General features: G+C 38.2%; 1 protein-coding gene across 2 annotated transcripts in view; it reads left to right on the top strand.

Annotated features, from left to right (window-relative positions):
- Positions 1 to 15969, top strand: part of DENND1B (DENN domain containing 1B) — a 165864-nt gene that overhangs the window by 32451 nt on the left and 117444 nt on the right. For both annotated transcript variants that reach the window (XM_050901330.1, XM_050901331.1), the window contains exon 3: positions 11974 to 12017. In XM_050901330.1, the coding sequence (XP_050757287.1) occupies positions 11974 to 12017 (44 nt within the window). The remainder of the gene's footprint in view (positions 1 to 11973; positions 12018 to 15969) is intronic.

The following is a 15969-nucleotide window of genomic DNA, read 5'->3' as shown; positions in this document are numbered from 1 at the left end:
TGAATTTGATATAGACAACATTAATTGTAATGGGAGAATGAAAACGGGATAAAGATAGAGAATTTGAAACTATGTTTTTGTAACATACAATTACGTTCATTCTCTTTCACACATAGGCTTGAGTATCGCTACACAATCCCCAGCCTTGTTTCACAGCGTAATCATGGAGATGGAGTGAATATACAATACAGTAGTATCTGAATTAATTGAAATGTCATAAATAATCTAGAATAAAACAATGAACAGAGAATCTAACCCCTTCTCCCTGTAGCTGTCCTTGGTTGCAGCAACAGTGTCAGTGGGGTCGGCTCTGCAGAGCTCACCAAGGCCCAGAGAGGTAGGTCCGAGCTGACAGAGGGAGGAAGCAGGCTGAGGACTGGACAAGAAGTCCTCTTGGTTTGGGTTTTCTTGTGTATATTTTCATGAAGGTCTTCTGCCTTAGAACAGGTGTATGCTAGATTAGTGTTCACCGGGGCAGATGAAAAGCTCATGATTCCTATATGTATTTTACATTCAGAGGACATTGATGGAGCCTGTATCATGATACAAGATGAATGCTGGATCGTGAATGATGTTCAGTAATACAGGCGATGGTGCTTTCACTGCTGCTGGAAACTCCCTAAGTATCGGAGGTGGCCCGTTTCAAGAATGGTAGTCTCCCTCATGCTACAAATCAGAAGTGCTTGAATACGAAGTCAGTATCTAAGGCAGTAGTTTTCACACCTTTAAGCTTATCACTGCCCTTGGTTCCTGCACCTGCAAAGAGCTGTTGTTTGAGTTTACCTTCCTTCTCCCCTGTGCTTGGGGAAGGCAGGGCCTCTGGGAAGAGGAAACGAAACACAGGCCAGTCTGCGATGCCTGAAGAATTGCCATGTTGCCAACTCCAGTTTCAGCTTTGCTTGCAATAGTCTCATGGGAAAGGAGGAGGTGTGCTTGGGGGGGAGACAGCCCCATCCTACGGGCTGGTCACTGCTGTGTGTGCTGTGTCCAAAGCCAACAACAGCCTGGGGTTTTGTCTAGTGGCTCAAAGAAAACGTTCATCTTCCATGTGTCTGCCAAATAGAGAAGACACTTAGATAGCGAGCAGGGTAGGAAGCAATTATGGAGGGAAGGAAACACAGAAGACAACAGAATATTTTTCTACCTTTGTGCTTTCCACATGATAAATTTTATACGCTTAAGTTTTGGGGTGTTTTCCCTGTTTGGGAGCAGTTTGTCTAAAGCATTTGGCCAGGAACAATATTAGTGGAGGATGTTTGAAAGCGGCATTTGTCTACTGATGTACTAAATATATATCATAGAATGGTTTATATCTAGTCTATCTGTATACTGCACTTACCTTGATAATTTGGGTAATGATATTATGTATTCCATGATAATCTTATCTATTCCATTATTCAAATGTATTATGTATTCCAGTATTGCTCTGGCCTAAAAAACCTGTTAGTTATTGAATCATCACATTTTACTGCTTGCGCTAGTTGGCATTTAAGGCAAAGGGCATAATTTACAGGGAAGTCCTGCCCTCAGATATTAAACAGTTGGGCTGTGACCAGGATGTCGTCCTCACCAGTGGAAAGCAGAAGGAATGCTGCTGCGCTGTTCAGGCAAGAGGTGATGTAAATAATCATATCTTCTCTGGTCAAGAGCGAGTTCCCCTGCAACATTGATTTTTTTCTTGAAGAAGCAAGAGAACTGGACTAACTTCTGCTTTGAAAAAAACTTACAGAAGCATGAAGTTTTTGGTTAAATTTTTTACTTATTTAATTTATTTTTTAGGCATATAAACTGTAATGTAAGATTTCTTTTTGTATTCTTTTTGAAAAATGTCTGTCAAAAATGGCTTGAATGTTATTCTATGTTTCCTGCAACCAGGCAGTTTGCTTTACAGGATCACATATATCCCTGATTTCATGTCCAAGTTGATACCAAATTTGTATTTCTTGAAGGGAATTAAGAAGCAGTAACTCGGGCATCCATAAGATACTGAGATGAATTAGGAAGCAGTAACTCAGGCATCCATAAGGTACTGAGACGTAGTCTTTGTCATGTGCCAAAAGCTTTTTGATTTTTCTATATGCAGTCTGTGTGGGTTCCAGAAAGTGAATATGATGTTTTATCCGGTGAGATAAAATGTTTTTCTCTTTCTCTGGTCAGATATTACTGGTGTGGGAGAGCCAAGTGATGGGCCGTCTCCGGCATGCTTGGCTGTGCAGGAGGTTTGCTTCTTCCTAATTTACTTAGTACATATTACTTGGTAATAATTAACTTGAACTTTTCTAGATCTTTCTCAAAATCAGTCTTGCAGCACGAATACAGGAGAATGTCATGTAGCCCACAATATTTTTTAAGAACCCGTACCTTCATTTAAAACAAACAAAACTGCACAATGTGTCTGTTTGCAAGGGGGTGTAGTGAGTTAGTTTTTCATCCTTACAGGGCGGGATGTAAAACTTGTATTTGGTTGCAAAGGTGAATGAGCTTAGTCTTACTGTTTTCAGTTATTGTTCGTTTCATTAGATCACTGCACAGCCTGTCTGGTTTAAACTTCTTTGAACAGGAGACCCAGTGACAGCAGAACCAGAAGTATTTTGTTTTGTAAACCTTCCTCAAACATTAGCAATGATTTAAATCATAATCTAATTATTATCAATGATATATGGTGCTCACTTGCTTGTTCTTTTGCTACCTTGGTTCTTAGATCCTCATTTTCATGAGCTGTAATTCAGTCACGATTACAAGTTAAAAATAGGAAAATTAAAAATAACACTGCGGCTCCAAAAGGCATACAGTTGTTGCCAGACTTTACGAGCTCATTCTAAAGACTTAGCAGGTAAAGAAACTCCTGCTTATCTTGCGAAGAGACCAAATGAAGGCTGAACATACTCATTTTATCTTTGCACTATCTGTGCAATGAACTCTCACCCTGATTAAGGTTTTATCCTGAAGCATGGCTAATAGCATTGCAGCCAAAAGGACCCTTTCTTTCTATCGCTAGTTAGCTGAAATGACTTACTGCTCTGTCCTTCAGTGGTAACAAATTCTTGGGCAAAAAGGGATTGACTTGCCGCTCTGAAGGAGATGGCAAATTGTGGCTAGAAGTTTTAACCATCTACTTGCTCATAAAAGGGAAAAAGTACTTATTTCCTAGTTTGAGTGTGTTACAGACAGGGAAATCGGAAAGATCAGAGGAACCATCAGATCCAAAACCGGTAGTGCCATCAGACAAAGCCCCGCATCTCTACAACGTGGTAGGCTGAGCCTTGCACATGGTTAGCTGGAGTTCAATATTTGCGTGCTGTTTTCACATCCTTGTTTTTTCCGAATACTTTGAGGAACTGTTATCACGTAAGTTAAAAGTAGAAGTACTTGAAAATAATTCTGTGGTAAACTTTACAGTCAGTAAATCTGTTACGTGGCTTTACAGTGCACAATGTACACGTGTCAGATTCACACATTTCAATACAGATTGTGAGCTGTTAATGCTTTGATGGGGTAGTAATGACCTGCGTGTAAAAGCTGTGGAGTTGCCATGATGCAATGCTGCAAGTAGCCAACTGAGCTGGACCCACTGACTTCAAATGCGAGTTGTGTTTGTGTGGAGCAGAGAAGAATGTGGTGTGTGTCGTTTTTGTTTAAAGACTGAGTGACTCTTACAGTTGTGGATTGTATCTTTGTTTTCCCATGTATTAGAAACAAAATTCTGAGTTTCCACAAACATGGTGTGAGCACTGGTATCTTGAAACCATTTAGTAAGTTACATGTCTGTGAAAAGATGCAATTAAATTCTGAACCATTTGATTAAGTCCATGAGTAATTTAGGTTACTTGTAATTTGGGGCATTTTTCAAGCATAAGTCCTACAGAAATTATTTTAAACTGTGATACTGTTTTCAGCTTACTTGAAAGCCTGCCCAGCTTATGTTCAGCTACAGTTAAAAGCTGTTTCCTTAGGGAAAGCTTCCTCAGGGGAGGAAGACATTTTCATCTCACCTGTGAGGAATCAGTCTTTGTAATTATTTTTCTGAACCTGACTGAAAAGTCACTGATATAAAAATCACATTTCTGATTTGCAGATGTGCAACCATGAAGACTTACAGGCGACAGCTACTGTGACTGTAACTGAGGCAGGCTACTAAAATGTTATTTTCCATTTTCCCTTTCTTAAAGGGCAGTATTTAGTGTGTGTTTGTTGACACTGTTGTCATTTAGTTCACACTTTACTCTTATGAGTGTCGTGGTTTAACCCCCGCCGGCAACTAAGCACCACGCAGCCGCTCACCCACTCCCCCCACCCAGTGGGATGGGGGAGAGAATCGGAAAAAAACAAACCTTGTGGGTTGAGATAAAGACAGTTTAATAGGACAGAAAAGGAAGGAAAATAATGATGATAATAATAAAATAACAATAATACTACTAAAAGAATTAGAATATACAAAACAAGTGATGCACAATGCAATTGCTCACCACTCGCTAACCGATGCCCAGTTAGTTCCCGAGCAGCGATCCGCCCCCCTTGACCAGCTCCCCCCAGTTTATGTACTAGGCATGTTGTCATATGGTATGGAATATCCCTTTGGCCAGTTTGGGTCAGCTGCCCCGTCTGTGTCCCCTCCCAGCTTCTTGTGCCCCTCCAGCCTTCTCGCTGGCTGGGCATGAGAAGCTGAAAAATCCTTGACTCAGTATAAACACTACTTAGCAACACCTAAAAACATCAGTGTGTTATCAACGTTATTCTCATACTAAATCCAAAACACAGCACTATACTAGCTACCAGGAAGAAAATTAACTCTATCCCAGCTGAAACCACGACAGTGAGAAAAGTTAAAAGGAAAAATGTTGAAAGTCACACGTTCCAAATGTCTCCTTTGATGCCAGTGAGAGTCAAGTACCTTCACTGCCTAAATAATTTTTCAAAATGGGGTATAAGCTTTGCAATCAGTTGAAGACAAGGCAGAGGCCACTGGTGTGAGGAAGGGAAAGGGGACAGGAGACACTGGGCTCCTGCGTTGTGGACACATTGTGGCTTATTTTGGAAAGGTGAGTCCAGGTTCAGCACCTTGCTCAAATGTGCTGCTGAGGTTACTGTGTAAACACCTAGAGACTCAGAAAAATCTCAGTGTATTAATATATAGCAGGAAGAGCTGGCAAATGTAATTCCTGAAACTTGTTAACATTTTTCTGAAACTCACATGGTTGTAAAGTGTCAGTATTTAACTGTTAAAATTGCCAGTGGTGAAGCACTCAGTATTACTGGTCTTTGGCTGGAAGTAGTCGGCTTTCTAGGGGAACATACCTGTTTTGGTGCAGCGTTTTTTTTGCCTTGTGCTCATTTGCTATTTGCTGAAGTAGCAACTGTTTGAAACTGTGGTGGCAATTTAGGAAGGCACATTAGTGGGTAAAGTGTGAGTAAAGAACTTGAAGGTGCTGGATTGTTAAGATTTGATATAATTTTGTAAATACGTTTTCTTTTGCTTTTATGAAAAGACTAAGAGTGTGGTTGCATTCTGCAATAAGCTTTCTGTGGAATAGTTAGAGTAAGAACAGACTTAATGGTCCTGTAGAAGTTTCTTTCAGTATTCCTTTGATAAGCAAAAAAAATACGTGGACTACATGATTTGCCTAAAAGTGTACTTTCAAGTATTTTCTATAGTGGCACCCTCATTTGCATATTGTCTTTAATCTGACAGGTTTTAAGTGCCAGAGAAGTTAGTGAGTGTTCCTTAGTTTCACTTTTTAAATGAAATTGCTTCAATGTATTTTGTCCTTGTTCTTTCTTTTGATTACTGATGCTTGGAAAATACTGTAAGTTCCTTCTTCCCCCCTTTTCCACGGCATCTTGCTCTTCCTCCAGCTGCTGGCGGGTGCTCCACTTTGATCCCCCAAACCTGGGAGCTGAAGACCACTGTTGTACTCAGATCTTCCTGACAGCAGTGCCTCCCGTTCCTACTGCACCTCTGGCACTTCATGTATGAAACTGTTAACAAGTGGATTTTAATATGATATACAGAAGTCTTTTTTTTTTTTTTTTTTTCCCAAGAAGTAATCTTTTTATGTGAGTGCTGGTTTTTTCATCAGATGATTTCATCTGTGAAAACGCTTGAGTTGCATGTTATGGTTCATCTCTGTTTCTGAATCACTATTGTAGTAATAAAATACTATATTGATACAAAAGCATCATTATAATTACTGTTGCAAGTTTCTGTCAAATTATTTTAAGTATGTAGCAGATTTTTGCCTTTGAACAATAGCAATATTATAAACTTGGTTTAGAGAACTAATTTTTTATTGCTGAAAACTACTTATTCTAACAAAATCAATTCTGCTTATTGCTTAAATGTGTGTTTATAAAGCTATTCCCTGAGTTAATGATATACCATTTCAGCTTTATTAATTGCATTCTCATGTTCACATAAGAAAAACAATCTGGAACTACTTTTTTTTTTTTTCCCAGACAAGAAGAACTGTCCACAACAAGCTTTGCTTTGCTGCCTTCCCTTTCCTTGCTGCGTTTCTTCCCCACCCCCATAACTCCTGGCTTCAGTCTTTTCTTTCCCCTCTGCACTGACAGCTTTTTTCCAATGAGTATCTTTACAGCATCAGAGAAAATATAGCTGGAGGGATACTGAGCAGTCATCTAGTCCATTCCTCTGTCCCAAGGCATGACCAGCTCTGCTTGGTGGTCTTTTTGTCTGTCTTGCTCCCTAAAACCCACAGGGATGAAGATTCCTCCTCTCCAGGCAGAATATTGGACTACTTAATTAATCTGTTTCATTTTACCTTTGCTGTGTTTTCCTGTCTGAAATGATTCTTTGTTGCTATCAAGAGAATTACCTGAGATGATGTTTCTCAGCATGTATTTGTAATTTCTGTTCCATTACCAAATTGTATATGTGCTAATTAGCTTATCCTGTTGTATTTTTGGGTGACGTTTATAATCTGCATGCTTAATGATTCTGAAGAGTGTTTTTAGAGTATATTTAACTACTGAATTTTTGGGAAAGTTACCACTCGCAAAGTTTTCTCTTTTTATTTTTTCATAGTTTCGAATGCACTACTTCTCTAATCTACTCTGTCATGACAAATAGTACTTTCATATTTTCTTAGATTTGTTACAGAAGTTAAAATGTGTTAGAAGTGGTTTTCCTAAAAATATGGATTACATGCTTTACGAAGTTACCTCTATGGGAATAGATTTTTGGAGAGGAATTACTTACCTTGAGGATATGCATGTGTTTTCCTCTTCTCTTAATATGTATCATACTTGCCTGCATTTTTCTTGTGGAGCAGTTCTAGATTGCAACATTTTGAATACTTTTGGTTTTAACCATTGCATGTGACTCCCTTTTCTCTTTGTATCAAGTATACTGTACTCTGAAGTTTTGGTCCCTCAACAAACCTTACTATGCTTATCTCTCTTCTGACTTGTACCAAGAGTTGCATCTGCTTCTAATTGTGGTCCTCAGGGGCTTAACTGGTTCTTTCTGAATTTTGTTATAAAAAGCTTTCTTTTAAAATACATAGAGACAGACTTACATGATCACAAATGATGCAAAAGTAGCCAAATAAGTCAAATGTCACAAGTTATGTCTAGCAATGTGTGCGTGAGCTGCAGCCTTGCAGCGGTGTGAGATTCACACCTGGCAGACATACTTTCCAATGCTGTAGGATATTCAGCAAAGGGATTTTAAAGTGTTACTGGCACGTGCTAAGGTGTACTTTTGTAAGAAATGTCTGCCCTGGATGCAGTAGGCATAGGAAGAAGTGATGCTTCTATGTGCATATATCTGTTTACACGTGCAACTACATATGCATTTACACATGCAATGCACAAACTATTTACGTGTGCACCTAACAATTTCCTCTTACTACTACATTTACTTAGAATTGGTGCAAAGTGTTTGTCCCAAAAAGTCTTTTAGAAAAAGAAAACGAAGAGAAACTTAGTAGTTCCTCAACTGGCTATAGCAACAGCTATTTCTGAGTGATCTCATCCTCTCACCCATAAAATCAGCATAAAATTGACCTAACATTGCTAGATCAGATGGGGTATCTGGAAAGTAATCCTCAGGGAAAAGAAAATTCAGTCTTTGTAAATCTGAAGATAAAGTGCGTAAAGTTGCAGAATCGGATTATACTTTCTCTTTTTATTTCTAAATCAGTACCCTTTTGTTTCTTCCTTTGCAGCACTTGTGAGAAGTTGCCACAAAGATGTGTCAGATGCTGCCTGAGCCTAGCTCCAAAAGCAGAAACAAACATAATCTTTTGAAAAAAGCCCAATCCCTGACTCGGATAATTATCATAAAATCCCAAGGCTTTTATAGGTGTTCGGGTTTGGTTTCAGAGAGTGAAGGCAAGCAAGAGTATAGCAACCTTTCTTTTTGAAGCACAAGTCACATCAGATTTTCTTACTTAATAAATGTATGGCAAGTACCTACTAAAATAACCAGTTAAAGGCCAGTAATAACAACTGCAAAACCCAGCTCAAAGCAGTTGAACAAGTCTTGAAGGCGTGTAATTTTTGCTGAATGTAACACTGAATGTTTTTCTTCAATTGAGTTAGGAATATTTTTTTAAATGTTGGCTCTTTTTTGTTTTCATGAAGGAGTATCAAGAGCATTATTCTGCCTGTTCAGATCACATGAATTTAATTATCCTCTCATGATATAAATATCCTTTCATGATATGAAAAGAAATGTTGTTATACCTGTAGTTCAGTGAACTGGAATTTACTTCAGAGTTGTTTTTATTATTTCAAGTGAGACCAAAGTAGTATGAGAGTGCCCTAATAATTGAGGTGAAGATAGCAAACTGAGCAGGACACTAAATTATAGTTGCAGGTTTTACATCTGTTAGCATATCAGGGCACCAAAAGAAGTTATTGGAGCTGTTGATCTTGTTGCCAGTAGGTAAAGGGTGCTCCCGTGAAATGCTGTTCAGCTCCGTTGGCACCTCGCTGAGGTGTGAATTTTACCCATTTTTTGACCCTAAATCCCAAGTTACCTAGAACCAAGTTTTGCTTAATTCTGAGATTGTACTTTGCTCCTGACTGTGACCTTTCAAAATTACACTTGGACGTTTTGCTATTGTGGTCTGCTTCCTTTTTTGAAGCCTGGCAGTTATACTTTGACTAAGAACAGTGAAAGAAAGAAATTACATTACTTTCTGATTTGGAAGTTTATACATTAAACATTGTACAAAGTATCAGAAAACCCCGTGATTTTGTTACTGTATTGCTGAAGGATTTAATATACTAAATGTTTCTCATGTAACTGTACTTCACAGCTGCCAAAATAATCTGCCTGGTTTCGTTGCTACAAAGAGGCGAGTTTGCCAAGTCTGCTCCTCCTTGGCAATGCTCCGTCAGCCTGTCTTACTGCAGAACGGTCCACTCACCTAGTTGCAGGCAATAGCTCTTGAGTTTTGCAATAGAAGCAACTATAAATGGTACAGCAAGACTTGGGAAGTTCAGAACAAGAAACAGGCGATAAGAACCGGAACTAGAGGCAGCTAGTGACCAGCTTGTATTTCATGAGGTCTAGAAAATGGTTAAGGCTGGATCGCTGCTGGGTGAAGCAGTCCTGCTTTCTTCTCACCACAACTCCCCATTCCCTGGTTTTTCTTCCTTTTTTCTGGCACAGACCCAATGGTTTTGGGGAACTGATCTAGTTGACGCTGACCTGAAAAAATCCAGACAGTTGGTTTGATCTTGGTCAGTTCCCTCATCTGGTTCAGTGTGTAGCCATGGAAGAGTTTGCACCAGCAGGAGAGAGACGATGGCACAGGATCACCAACAAGTAGCTGGTAGTGGGAGTGCAGTAGGATTGCTCGTTTGCAGAGAAATTAATGCTTGAAATGTTTGTGGACATATGGCCTTATATTTGCAAGCTCTTTTAAGGTATTTTTTGGATTCTGCACAACTTCCAGTGGTTTTTAGCGAGTAATTTATGAATTACTTAACATTGAGTATTTGATATCTGTTACCATGCTTGCTGCTCCTTGAATTTTTCAGAGATCACTGTTGATATATAATTACTTTCTTTTTCGTGATACTAAATTGGGAAAAAAGGAAGAGATCTCTTACAGTATAGGCACTGAGATATTCAAACTCCTCCTGTATCTGGTCATTACACAGATGTGTTTGTGATTTAAATACACACAAAGTAGATGGGGATAAAAGGTCTCTGTTCTAAGTAACTGTATTTATTGGCTCTCATATTTTTATAAACATAGCATCTTATCTCTTGTTTCATGTCTGCCTCCAAAAGTTCTTGCTCCCCATAGTAGGTGGAGGAAGATTCCTTGTGCAAAATACATACTTTTTGATAAATAATAGCTACCGAACCCTCCTCAGATGTTCTTAGGAGCAAATATGTGCTTGTCCAATAAGAGGAGTCAAATGACCACATTTTTATCTAAAATCTCAATTAGATTTGAATTAGATGAAAATTAGGTCTAAATTAGATCTAAATTAGGTTGAGTTGATTGACAAGTTGAATTTTGCAACACAATTGAAATGTATGTTCCACTGTTGGTTTAACATCTGGCCCGGGGTGAAGGAGGAATGCTGGCTTCAGTCACCAGCTCCTTGTGAGCGGGCCAGTGGCAAATGTGAGTGCAGCAGCTGCATGTTGAATAGTAGGATTTGAAATCAGCAGCTGGGAATGAAAATACCATCAAAGGTGTTTCCCTTCCATTAAAGCTTTAATTTGCAGCAGCAAACATACGTGGGAGGATGAAGAAGAGCAGAAACCTCCGTACTTTGCCAAAAGTGGAGAACCCTCCAGTTCTGATGTAAAACGTAGCAATAAGAAGGAAGTTTCTGATTTATCAGACAGTGCTGGTGTTAGAGACTGAAGTGGAAATCCGAATACGTTTCCCAAGTCTTGGCTCCTCAGAAGACAGGAATCCCAGCAGCTCCCGAGGTAGCCAAGAGGTTGCAGTTCTCATCAGGCAGTGTCCCCCGGCGCTTGCCGGTGGGTTTCTCCATTCGTTTTACTGCCCTCTGGCACCCAGAGCTGTCGTCGGCCGCGCGGCCGGCGGCGGGAGGGTCTGCCTGACGTTGGCTAGGGCACGAGCAGAAATGGGAGAGCTCTCCCTCTAGGCCGGGCTTTGGCACCGACCTGGGTCTCCCTTGCAGGCAGACGGGTAATTTCACTTGTAGCACATGGACAAATGCTGCTGCTAACCTGTTGTGGAGAAGCGCTGTGAAGCTTCATGGGTGTTTGTGATACAGTTTAACAGTAGCACCTCGGGAAGGTTTTGTATCGCAGGAGATTAAAAGCTTTGGGGGGATGAAGAGCGTAATTCGGTTTTTGATGAAAGGTTATGGTTCAGGTCATTGTGTTAGATGCCTTGAAAATAATGTTAATTGTAGGCTAATATGTAGCCTAAATAACACTGATTATTTTGATAATTAACAGTTTATAATAGGTTAATGAAAACTTTAAGATATTATTGAAATGCTGCTTTTAAATGGCTCTGAACAGAAAATACTCAAACGTGCTAGCTCTTTTAAACTCTTCCTTGAGAGTGCTTGTTACATTGGTACTATCTTTAAAATCACAAATGACACTTTTCTGTACCTTATAGAGATCTTTGTTTTCCTCTTCTTATCATTTTACATCTTTTTTTCCTTGGATGGAAAGAGGTTTTGTATCACTTTATTTCTTAATTAAATGTGAAAATTGAACACATGCTTAAAAAATGAAGTACTCAAAGGTTAAAGAGTTGAAGATGAAAATAGTTCGGTACATTATAACCTGCTACCATATGTAAGACAACAAGCATATAGTTTCATAAATATGAAATAAGTCTTTTTAATAATCCAGTATCTTCCTTAGTTTTTAGATACGTTTTTGCACTTGCCTCAAAGCTTGAAGCTAAGCTGACCCTCTCTTTAATATTAATGTACTCTGACTGTAATACTCTGTTCCTTTGCCTCTGATTAATGCTGTCTGTCAATTATTTACAGATCCAGTGGTACTGTGGAAGTTCCCGGAGGACTTTGGAGACCAGGTTGGAAACATGAGATTGAACTTTTTTTTATGTTAGAATAATAATAAAAAAAGCTCTCCTATTCAGCTGTGGAGAGGCAGATGCTAATGATAGCGGGGAGGAAGTCTTCACCCAACTGGTGGCTTGGTGATTAGAATTCCTTTGTGACAGGAATATGCAATAGCAGTTGTAGAGCACTGTATATCGTACTGATTCTCTGTATCGCTGTATTTTTGACACGGAGTATTTTATAAGCTGTTGCTGTTGGAAGTGTTGCGGTTTTATCTGTTGTAGGATTGAAAATGTGGACAATTTCCCAACAAAACTTTGCCAAACATTGATGTTAAAAATTGTGTTAACAAAAACCACCAGAACAAACAAGTTGAAGAGCATGACATGTATTCCTTTAATCCATTAAAATGCAAGATTATATATATTTATTTAATAATATTTTAGAGAAACCCTAGTTATTTGCTTGGGGAAAAAAATAAATAATCCTCACACCCCTATAAGAGACAATGATCTAAACTTACTGATTTTGAAAGCATGAAAATCTTAGTTTCTATCTATAATTAATCCTCAAAGGAAAGTTTATACATATAGGACTGATGGATTATTTCACTGTTTGTAGTGATAGCAAAGCTATTAATTAGTGTGTTGCTTTTTTTCCCCCTGGACTGTTTTATTGAAGTTATTAATATTAAAATTTAATGAAACTATTAAATTTTATTATTTAAGCAACTTTTAGATTAGTTTCTTTCATGGAAATATTTTTATTTTCATGAACAAAAATACATAAAAACACTAAATAGAATAAATCTCTCTGACTCAGTGTCTCTCTTTGCTCTTCTTTTTAGACTGATACTGAGTCAAACATATTCTTCATTGGTAATATCACCACAATGGATGATCTGGAAATATTTTTGTGCAGTAGATCTTGATAAATTGTTGATTTTTTTTTTTTTTTTGAAATCAATAATACAAGATTCTGTAAAGACAGCTATAAGGTGATTCATGATGAAAGGAATAAATATACAAACATAGAAGGCAGGATGTCTAGTTAGGGAATAGCATCAGTCAGAAACATGTGCTGCTTATAAGATAGTGATAAATGGTACATGAGCAAAGTGTGCTGTTATGTGTTCTTAGCTAGACATCCAGCAAGTTTTGATAATTTTTCTGGCTGCAGAGTGATCATCTTCATTGTCATTTAAAGTCTTTTTTTCTAGTTTGTTTTGTTCTTTTTCTGTTCCCTAAGAAATACTTGATCTTAAAAAAGAAAAAAAAAAAGAGAAGAATTATGTATGAAGAAAAATGGGAACTTATTCAGTATGTCGAAGGTTATTCAAAGAACAGCTGGTGTAGAAAAATGATTAGAAGATGAAGGCCCACTAAAGACTGGAGGGGAATCACACAAACATGCAATAGACATACCTCATCTATAAAAACCAGAGTCCTCAGGCAGCTCTCTGCCTTTGGGCTCTGAAAAACCTATGCCTGCACATCGTGTCTCAGCAGTGTAGGGAATCTAGTGTTTCAGGTAAATTGCTTGTGTTCCTGGAAACCAGTATGTTTTAATCCTCATCCTTGCAAGGGAAATTTTCCTATTAGAACCACTGGATTTGAACAGACTATATAGCAGCTTCTATAGCAAACCCGTGAGCCAAGTAGTCAAGTGAAATCAGCAGAAGCCTTCTGTGTGCATGTGTGTGTGCATGTTGAACTCAGTAGGTTTGGATTGGAGACCTGAATATCTACCAGATTTAATTTTTTTAAAAAATGAGATCTCACTGAAACTATCAAGGCTAATTTCGCTAATTTCAATGACAGTGTGAGGGGAGAATATTAAAAAAAAGAAAAAAGAAAAAGAATATTCTCCATCCTATTTTCCAGTCATTTCTATTTTATATGTAAAATGTGTGAGTTAGCTTTTGGATGTGTCCCAAAGAATCATCTTTCCTAAAATCTAAGGGCTGTCTGTTTGCACAGTGATGTGATAACAGTGGGCAAAATATTTTCCTCTCTTCCTGAATTTTTCTACAGTTTATCATGTCGCCTTTTTGTTGCTTTCATAATGCAAAGAAAACTTGTCTAAGCCATTTTGATATGTTCCTCCTTTTTCTCACATTTGTCCTCTCAGTATGCCTGAACTTTCCAATGCTTACTCATCCCTAATCCTCTCTCTTATTCTTGTGGCCTGCCATTTTCTTTGGTGCTGGGCAGTATTCTTCTTTTGGTCTCTCTTTTTTCTTAAATGTCAACTTTCTGAAATCTTGTTTTGCAAAACATCCCATCTGTTTTTTTGGATGGGATGTAGAAACTACAGATGATCAGGAAAAAGAAGAGATTAGTGATTTGTCATAATCACTGACTCACACGCAGTCCATTAAGTAAAGGAAATATTAAGGCACAGTTTTGGTACCACAAAAGAATTTGCAAGATTCATTGTTGATTTCCGTATCTGCCAAGACTGCAGGGAAACCACTTATTTTCTATCTGGTAATTCTTCAGATGCCAGAATAAGAAGGAAAAGGGAAAAACACAGAATGGGGAAAGAAAAAAAGTAATGCTCCAAGGCAGGAAATGAAAAATACTTCTCTTTGCCAGGAGTATTTCAGAAAGTTGGTTTGGTTTGGTTTTTTTTTGATGGTGGGAGTAATTCACTTTTTAGTGACTCTCAAAACTATCAATTAAACAATGAACTCATGCCAGGTAGAATTCTAAGTACAAAGAACCACGCTACCATTTCAAAGAAAATCTTTATTAAAAAGTACCCGGAAAGCCGAAAGAAGTAATCCGTTTGAGACATCATAGAGTTACAATTTACTGTTGTATTGGCATTAATGCCATAAACATGAGTTTGACAATGTTGAAAAAGTTCTGAATAATCTCAGCACTGTAGAAAAAATGTGAAGATTCCTGATTTGAGCATATATAGCTCTTCTGTGGTTCTCTTCACAAGCTCATATTTGGATGAGGAATGGATTGTAGCCATTTAATGGAATATTTTTTTTTTTAATTTAAAATATATTTTGAATGTATATGCCTACAGGCTCTGTCTTGTAGTATGTTCAGAACTCCCCCAGTGCTCAATGACATTTTTATGACAAAAGATGCATGTGTGTTTAATCTTGAAATTCCTATTTTGTTTATTCAGGCTGGTTAGACCAGAGTTTAATTTCAGCCTTGCAAGCTTGTTTTCAAATGGAAGCCTATACAGAGAAAATAATAATGCTATGATATCTAGAAAAAAAAAATCTAGTAGTTTTTAAAAATAAAGTATTTTTTAAGGGCTTTAGAGAAGCAACCCAAATAAAAACAACACCTTTGCTTCCAAAATTAAATACTTCATAACTATTGGGGGAAAAAAAAAAAGTGTATCTCTGCAGAAATTAATGTCACCCAGCAGAACTGCAAACTGCTGACGCGGGCTGTCTCCTCATGGCAGTGGAGTCAGTGGCAAAGCCCTATTGATGTCAGATGTGTCCAGATGCCTCCAGTATGCCTCTATTCATAGCTGTTCTGGAAATAAAAACACTCAAGCTCCCAGTAACTTCATTGGGTTGAAACGTTCCTGGGAAAAGGAGTAGTGCTGGCACAAGGAAGGACGAGAGCACGGTGCCAATAGCACCAGCAGGTGTTAGTGGCTCTGCCAGCGGAAGTGCTGCTTTCCGTATTGTCTTAACCTTTGAAGCATGTGAAGTCTAACATTTCTTACAAAGTTAGTAATTACAACTATTTTGGATATTATTTTTAGCTGTGTAAGAATTCAGTTGCTTTTTAGTCTGACTGCTTATTGGCCCAAAGTGATTTCCATCTGCTATAGGTCCCGGAGTATATGGTGTATAGAAAAACTGATCCATTGAATAGTTCTTATTCTTCTCCCTTCTAATCATGTAATAATTTCTTTCTTTAGTCTGCCACTTCTCTGCTGTGAAAAATGTCTCACCAGAAGGATGATATAAATAGCTAA

Source organism: Gymnogyps californianus, chromosome 8 (genome assembly GCF_018139145.2).
Source record: "Gymnogyps californianus isolate 813 chromosome 8, ASM1813914v2, whole genome shotgun sequence".
Lineage (NCBI taxonomy): Eukaryota > Metazoa > Chordata > Aves > Accipitriformes > Cathartidae > Gymnogyps > Gymnogyps californianus.
The sequence above is the reverse complement of the archived record's forward strand: the minus strand, read 5'-3'. Positions and strand labels throughout refer to the sequence as shown.